Source organism: Haliotis cracherodii, unplaced genomic scaffold (genome assembly GCF_022045235.1).
Source record: "Haliotis cracherodii isolate W230 unplaced genomic scaffold, xgHalCrac1.p SCAF_19, whole genome shotgun sequence".
In the NCBI taxonomy this organism is placed as follows: Eukaryota; Metazoa; Mollusca; class Gastropoda; order Lepetellida; family Haliotidae; genus Haliotis; species Haliotis cracherodii.
In genome coordinates, this window is record NW_027266274.1 from 7,964,700 (window position 1) to 7,973,363 (window position 8,664).

Consider the following 8,664-nt stretch of genomic DNA (forward strand, 5'->3'; position numbering starts at 1 on the left):
TCTTATCTGAAATATCGTTTCCCAATTCTATGTTGATAAACAAAGGTTTGAGGTCATGTATATTCCAGATATAATTGAGCGCGTCGCGAGCCACGACAACCCACCTTTCCGTCCAAAAGTGAACCAGGCGTATGGCCCCAAGGGGGTTCATGAACTTATGCATCACTGTTGGGTGGAGAACCCAGAGGACAGACCAAACTTCGACGCAATAGCCAAAACACTCCGAACTCTACAAGGGTAAGAAAAGATTTTACAGACGTTTCGTTCATCAAATAAACTCGACCAAACCCTTTTTATATTCATAATAAAGCGCCATTGAACGATTCCAACTGTACCGTGAGCATGTGTTTATGAATCACTATCAATTAGTGATGATGCCAGGTGTTCGCGAAACGATGAGCGTATATACCCCATTAGTGCAAATTTGCAAAACCTGAAAAAAGCTTATCTTCCTTCTTTTGTAATTTAAGTGTACACACTCTCCATACCTGATACTGGATTGATAGCCTGACTGTGGACCTGTCTTATACAATGTAGACGCCTACATGCCTGTATATTGTTGACTCCAGGTCAAAGACTGACAATAGTTACGCCTGTGTATTGTTGACTCTAGGTCTGAGACTGACAACTGTTACGCCTATGTATTTTTGACTCCAGATCTAAGACTGACAACAGTCACGCATGTATATTGTTGACTCCAGGTCTTGGACTGACAACTGTCACGCATGTATATTGTTCCCACCAGGTCCAAGACTGACAACATCGTTGAGGCGTTGATCCACCGCCTCGAGGACTACGCCTCCAATCTGGAGGACATCGTGGAGGAGAGGACCCAGCAACTCATCGCCGAGAAGAAAAAGTCGGAAGCACTCCTCTACCAGATCCTTCCAAGGTATGTCGGCGTCCACCTTGTTGTGCCAACATGTATTCAATGTATTCAAACACTGTTATGTCGAACATTGATGTGTGGATCTTACGTTTGTCTCGAAGTAAAAGCTTTGTCCCTGTGTATTCCTTCTTTATTGATCATTTTCGGTTGTGTCGAACCTCGTCTAACACGAAGTTTGACTATTTTAGAACATAACGAATCTTTGAACGTCTTCGGCATTTTTCTTTTCACATATGCGTTCTCATTGAAATCTTCAGTGTAAATCTCGTTCAATCATCTGGCCAGACAATCATCTTTTGGTGGTTTTACAAATCTTGTCTTTGACTTTGATACTTTTTGCGTGAGATGGTTAACAGTAACTGTGCAACCATGTGTTCAAAACACTCCCTTTAAGAGCAAGCTATGGTTATAGTTACGTTAACTTTCTAGGACAAACCTGTACATGTTAAGACAAACTTGTCTTATATAATACATAAGACATTCAGTCAAGTCGACTTCACCCTGACATATACAAATAAACAATTTCTTGTTCATTCCGCTATACGATCGTACACGCTACCACCGCCTTTTACAAGACAAGACACGTATTATTTGGCATCATTGGCTTCGTGGCCAAGAGTACATTAAATGCTGCACATGAGATTGTTTGAACAGGTGGAACAAATATAATACAATATTACATTTCATCTAAATACTGTTTTTCAGGCATATTTCTGTTTAAGCACAGAACAAGACCCTTTATGTATTCTGCATTAAGGTTTGCTAGCAGTTGATAATATTTGGTTTTGGATGAGTACACTAGGAAATAACTTTGAATGAGAAGCATTTTTGTATATCTGTATGATCTGGACAAACTAAAAGGCAGTGATTCTCATCTTATACTGCATCATAATTACATTCATTGCATTTCAGTTTGGCTGCATTGTCATTTCCATCTTAAACATACCATTTTACATAGACCTCTTGTACAAGGCACTGGTCATCAAATTGCCAAAACGTAATACACATTTTCTTCTGATGGCTCAAACGTTACAAAGCTTCTTATTCGTTGGTTTGATTGACAGGTCGGTTGCGGAGCAACTCAAGCAAGGGAAGTCTGTTGTCCCAGAGACGTATGAGAGCGTCAGCATCTTCTTCAGTGATGTTGTTGGCTTCACGTCCATGTGCTCAGAGAGTACTCCAATGGAGGTAAGTCTGATTTCCTGTGTCCGACTCATGATGAAGTGGTTACAACATGCGACTTTGCGAACACCTGGTGTCATCACTATTTGATAGTGATTCATAAACACATGCTCATGGTATAGTCGGAATCGTACAGTCGACTATGTTTTTGGAGGCTTTGTCGTGACGAGATGATTAAGTTTATTATCGTAGTTGATGTCGTTGAATGATGCTTACACCGTCGACCAGTTGTATAGTTACACTTTCCTGGCAGACGTTGTATAGCGTTGATATTGCTGATTAAATACACCCACTCACGCGAACTAACTCTTGTCAAATATTTCTGTTATCAAATAATTAGCTGCGGGGGCAGACTACATACCATTATTTCCTGAGTGGTTTAAACGCGAGAGTTGCAAAAGCCCTCAGGAAGGAAATAACTTTTAACATCGAAGCCCAAAGGAAATGATAATCATCGGGTATAATAGTGGCAAACATGTGGGTAACTGTCACTTGCGTACCAACGTTTCAATACTAGAGCAGTTACTTACCACAGTACAAGACAGTGCTTACGACAGTCCGAGACACTGCTTACTACAGTCCTAGACACTGCTTACTACAGTCCGAGACACTGCTTACTACAACCCGAAACATTAATCTTACCTCTCTCACAAATTTGGATCCCAGAATTAATGTTTATATCCGCATGTTTTACAGGTTGTGACCTTCCTGAGTGACCTCTACTCCTTGTTTGACAGCGTCATTGACAACTTCGACGTCTACAAGGTCAGTCGAAAAAACATAAATCGTCAAAGAAAACCGAACCAATTTTAAAGCATTGTTGATATTCATTTTGCCCTATTATACGTGACCATGTTATGGAAATAAAGTGAAACTATTCAACCTTAGATATTAAGCCTTTCCATTAAAGAATCGATATATTGTCGGGCTATGGGCATGATCCGCATCTCATTTCGGACAAGACCCCGAATCTGTTATAACGTTATATTGTGCAATGTTACTTCATCTCAGACAAGGCAGATAAAGTCTCGCCATGCATCATGTATTGAATCTGTCTCACCATCACACGTAATGGTACTTCTCCCCAGGTGGAAACAATCGGCGATGCCTACATGGTTGTGTCCGGGGTCCCGATCCGGAACGGCCAACGTCATGCTGTGGAGATCTGTAGACTGGCACTGGCGCTGTTGTCGGGGGTAGAAACCTTCGTCTTCAGACACAGACCTCAGGACAAACTGAACGTCAGGATCGGGATACACACAGGTGACTCATCCCAATAATTGGATGTAGAACGTTGTACCAGAAATAACAGAGTGGGTTTGGCTTTCCCTTTATGTCAATCAATATTCCAGCAGCTCCAGTCTTTGGTGATTACATTTCATGCTCTTTCTAAGACGATTTCAAAGAGAGTCATACAACTCGAAGTTGTTTCATCAGGGTTACAACTTTCAAGGACTCAGTAAAGCTTTTTACAAACTTTGCGGGGGACAAATCCAAATTTGAAGAATCAGTGACCAAAATAATGTCCGATGCAATTCCCTATTGTGTCTTCTCCCGTGTCTTTTCAGGTGGCAACTTTACTTGCCATTGCATGTGTTTATGACGGGTGACACCTTTGAGGCAGGATGTTTTCGCGAACACCTAGTGTCATCACTATTTGATAGTGATTAATAAACAAATGCTCATGGTATGGCCGGAATCGTACATTGGACTCGTACATGGAAAGGGTTTTGTCGCTTTTATTTTGATGTAGAATATTGCATTGTGTACTCTTTTACCAGATATGATTGAGTTGTTATGGCTTTAGCATTATTCCAGCGATATCACGGCGGTGGACACCAGACATCGAACCCGTAACGAGAGATCGCTTAAACCACTTGGCTACCACACCGCTAACTTGTACTGCTCAAATTCCCTAACTGTAACAATAGCTTACGCTGTCTACCTTATAAACTTCATGTATGACAAAAAAGCTTAACCAACTGATAAGCACATCACCCATCTTGTACTATAAGGTTAACATCGTTTACCAAAGGTACCATTTTCAGTTTCGAAAACTTTGGGTTTTTTGTACCAATGAGTTGCCGTTTGCACAAAGAAATTATGTTTTGGAGTTTTCATGTCGTAAAAAGCTGAAGAAAAACTAAGTTGCATTCTTTACAACTAAGTTACACCCTTCTTACCTTATGTAACTTTTGCTTTAAGCATGTTAACCTCTACCCACAGGGTAATGTAATGATACAATTATGTCCATCACATAAGATCTTTACATAAACCATGTTCTTTCTGGTATCTTCTAGCGTCTTACATTGATAATGACCTTTTGGATATGGGAAGATATTTGTATGCCAAAAATATTTGTCAAAGAAAAAACAGTAACAGCATAAAAATTATACGGAAATCTTCTAAAGGTCTGGTAACCTATTGGCCTGAACCATCTGAATCCAATGTGGAAATATGTGTAGGGCCAAGTGTAAGGTGTTTCTGACTGGAACTTCAATCTGTTCTCGACGATGTTGCAGGTCCCTGTGCTGCTGGTGTAGTGGGGCTGAAGATGCCGCGATACTGTCTGTTTGGAGACACAGTCAACACAGCATCTAGGATGGAGTCCACGGGTGAAGGTAAGTGTATGCTTATAATGGAAAATGAATTTGACATTTGACATTTTAAATAATACAGTTGGAAAACTTTATGGTGGCAGCTCCATTATTATTAATACACATTTTGGGAGGGTACTCTGACTGAATACTCGTGTCATACAACTGATGAAGTACTAAGAAAGAATGGCCAACACCTGATGAAGTACTAAGACGTAGTATGTCAACATCCGATGAATACTCAGATTGAATATGTCAACACCCGATGAAGGATTGAGACAGAATTTGTCAACACCCGAAGAAGGATTTAGACCGAATTTGCCAACACCCGATGAAGGATTAAGACAGAAATTGTCAACATCTCATGGATTACACAGACGGAGCATGTTATACACCTGATGAAGTATGCAGACAGATTATATCGTGCAACTGCTGAAAATATCATACACCTGATGGAGGGATGCGTTGTGCCTATCAGAAATAAAGAAGGTCATTCACAACGTCTAAATGCCAAGACGAATTCAAGAAATAATGATTAAATTTATTGCCAAATTCAACCATTACAATGTTTTACTAACTCTTTTGAAATATTCATCCTTTTCCTTCAGCTCTGAGGATCCACCTCAGTGGTACAACGAAGGATATTCTGGACAAAGTCGGCCAATTTGATACACCCCTTAGAGGCCAGGTTCCTATGAAGGTGTGTATAACAATGGCATTATCAATTTATTGAGTATTATTATATGTGAGTGAGTGAGTGAGTGAGTGAGTGAGTGAATTTATTTTTCTTATTTTTATAATCAGATCATATGCCAGTTTTCTTTGTGTTTTCGATCTATGAATGATTTTACAGGGGAATATATTATGTGTGCCCCTTATACTTTCATTCGTATTTTAATTGTAACGATATTATATAATGTTTCAGGGTAAGGGATTACAGACAACATATTGGCTAGTTGGCGAGAAACATGTGACAAAAGATGTAGAAAAGGAACAGAAGGTTCAACAGAAGCAACAGCAGCAACACGCTTTACATCAGCAAGTGCAGCAGCAGCAGCAGCAGCAGCAGCAGCAGCAACAACAACAGCAACAACAACAACAACAACAACATGTTGAGCATCACCATCCGGAAAGGGCCGAGGACGAGATGACAGAGAACGAGGAAATAGTCAACAGTCCACAAAGAAGTGTTAAGCTGGACGGATGGGCGGAACAGACCGAATCAGACGATAGTGGGGTGACCATTGGGCCTGAGTTAGACAGAGATCAATGGAGTACAGCTGACCCTCAGGTCTGGAACCACGCAGACCTGTCACCAGGGAGAGCTAAAGTTGTACGTATCCAAGTCCAGCAGCACGGTGCGTTAAAGCCAGAGAAGAGGATCGTGTTCCAGGAACCGCACCTTGATGAGGTGATAGGACGACGGGGTAACGACCAACGTCATGACTGAAGAACTGTGAATATTGGCGAAGGCGGACAGTGCATGACAGGGAAAGTGACGTCATGTTTTCATATTAGAATTTGGTATGGAATGTGAGGGGAAGTGCAAGGAAGGACATTTGTGTTATTTATGAGATAAACATTATGATGTGGTTTCAGATTTGCAGGTGATGTTGAGTATCCATGTCAAATAATCGAGTCTGGACCAGACAATCCAGTGATTAATCTCATGAGCATCAATCCACGAAATTGGGATCGATGACATGCATCAAACAAGTCAGCGAGCCTGACCACCCGATCCCGTTAGTCGCCTCTTACGACAGGCATAGTCGCCTTTTACTGCAAGCATGGGTTGCTGAAGACCTATTCTGCTCCGGGTCGTTTTTCATGTTAATCACGTTACACTTGGATCATATTGCACCTTTGTTATACATGTGTCATACCATATTGAATCCAGTTATATCCATTTACTAGAACTATATGTGCTTAGTTATATATTTTCTTGCACTTCATGTGCTTAGTTGTATTTGTTTTATAGCACATGCTCGGTTATATATTTTATAACATATTATTATTGGTTGTATATATGTTAGTTCTAATTCAGCTTGTAACCAGTTAAATATATTTAATAACACATTGTGTTCTGTAATATGTTTACAGACATTACGTTTAGTTTAAAGTAATTAGTAACATATTGTGTTCCGTTATATGTTTTACAGTACATTACCTTCAGTTATAAGCGTTTACTAACATATTGTGTTCCGTTATGTTATAGTACATTACGTTCAGTTATAAGTATTTAATAACAAATTGTGTTCCGTTATGTTTAACAATACATTACGTTCAGTTATAAGTATTTAATAACACGTAGTTTTCGGTAGTGTGTTTACAGTTAATTACGTTCAGTTATAAGTATATAATAACACATTGTGTTCGGCAGTGTGTTTACAGTTCATTGCGCTTGGGTTTAAGTATTAAGTATACATGCTCAGTTATATGTACTTTAGAAATAAAATGTATCTAGGCATCGTTTGTTCTCTATTAGGTGATTGTTAGGCCCTGAATTGTCATAGTTCGATCTCGAGGTCACAGCTAGCGACTTTCAGATAAAGTTGTATTTTGTGTAGCAATTGTGAAATGAGTGCAGTGCACCCTGGACATTGCCAGAACTGTACATTTCACATCGACAATAGCTATGTACGTCAATCAGGTTATTTTCACAGCTCGGGCCTTCTTGAAGGCTACTAACTTTGATAATTTAAATGGCCTGAGGCGGACGTTGTTTCAAAGGTATCGATACTGACACCACATACCTCGCGGAAACCTAGAGACAGTGACTCGTGTACCTTTGAGATAACTCATGCACCTTCTCTTACCGAGGGGAGTGGTTCACACAACAACGTCTGGCATTATCTTCTGTCTATCAGATGACGGAAGGCTCCTTTGATTAATGGTGCACTGCTTGAGGAATAAAGTTTGCTCTACCCCTTTGTGTAAAGTAAAGCTATATCAGTGCTAGTATCAAATAGAAATTATTATACGAGCCTGTGTGTCAAACTCGCGAAAGAATTCATGTATTACCCTCGCTCTCGCTCTCACACGCGTTTCGTAAAATCAGTATGACACACATGTGAGTGTAATAATTTGTTGTTTACCCATTATTTCTTAATCCTTTTCAGCTCCCCTTTAGAAACGTGCACTGATCATCACCGCTGTCCTAGAAAACTACAATTTGTCGAATGACGCCAACGATCCTCAGCTGTGACTTCATTTCTTGTGTGACGTCATTCGGACCCTACGTTACAATAAGATTTGAATGACGTCAACAATGCCGTTCGGCTACTGAAACAATACACTGGTACACGAGAAGTCATATTTGCACAAGTGCACATTCGGTTTTTATGAACTCGGATAATTCTAACCCTATGGGTAATAAATAAGAATGGATAACTTTTATTCCCGCTGAGCGTGAACTACATTATTCCGAGTTACAAGTCGCTATATAGCTGCCATATAATAGCTGATGTTGACAGTGTTTTGTACTCACTGTCAATTCTAAGAAAGGAAATAAGTGAAAGATATATGATGGCACATCTTTTTAAAAAAAATATTTCACTGATGTCAACATATTAGTTCTGTGAGTTAAAGTTAACCGTTTGGGCAATCGGTGAGGTTAATATAGTTACCGCCACAATTTAGTGAAAGCTTAGATAACAATACAACATTTAAATTTACCAATAAACTTTGAAAACTCAAACAAACAAGACTTTCTTGCTCTGCAGACGCGCTCTCAAACAAGACTTTCTTGCTCGAACCCGGGCATTCAGCGTGACGAGCGAACGCTTTAACCACAAGGCTACCCCACCACACCTGGTCCCTAGTAACCTATGCTGGTCGGTTGGTCAGGCTTAGTGACTTGGTTGATAGCGTGTCCTTGTACCCCGATGGCGTGGATCGTTGATCACAGTATCGGATTGGGTGGTCCTGACCTATTACTTATTACTTATTACTTACAGGCTGCCATCACATAGCTGGACTATTACTGAGGGCGGCTTT

At 40.1% G+C, this 8,664-nt stretch overlaps 1 protein-coding gene across 1 annotated transcript in view; it reads left to right on the top strand.

Annotated features, from left to right (window-relative positions):
- LOC139467068 (atrial natriuretic peptide receptor 1-like) overlaps positions 1-6,536 on the top strand; it is a 58,469-nt gene extending 51,933 nt beyond the window's left edge. Inside the window, exons 16-23 of the mRNA XM_071248786.1 lie at positions 69-237; positions 746-892; positions 1,954-2,077; positions 2,768-2,836; positions 3,160-3,334; positions 4,594-4,692; positions 5,277-5,368; positions 5,594-6,536. Coding sequence (XP_071104887.1) covers positions 69-237; positions 746-892; positions 1,954-2,077; positions 2,768-2,836; positions 3,160-3,334; positions 4,594-4,692; positions 5,277-5,368; positions 5,594-6,118 — 1,400 coding nt within the window. The 3' untranslated portion in view covers positions 6,119-6,536. The remainder of the gene's footprint in view (positions 1-68; positions 238-745; positions 893-1,953; positions 2,078-2,767; positions 2,837-3,159; positions 3,335-4,593; positions 4,693-5,276; positions 5,369-5,593) is intronic.
- Positions 6,537-8,664: the final 2,128 nt, after the last annotated feature.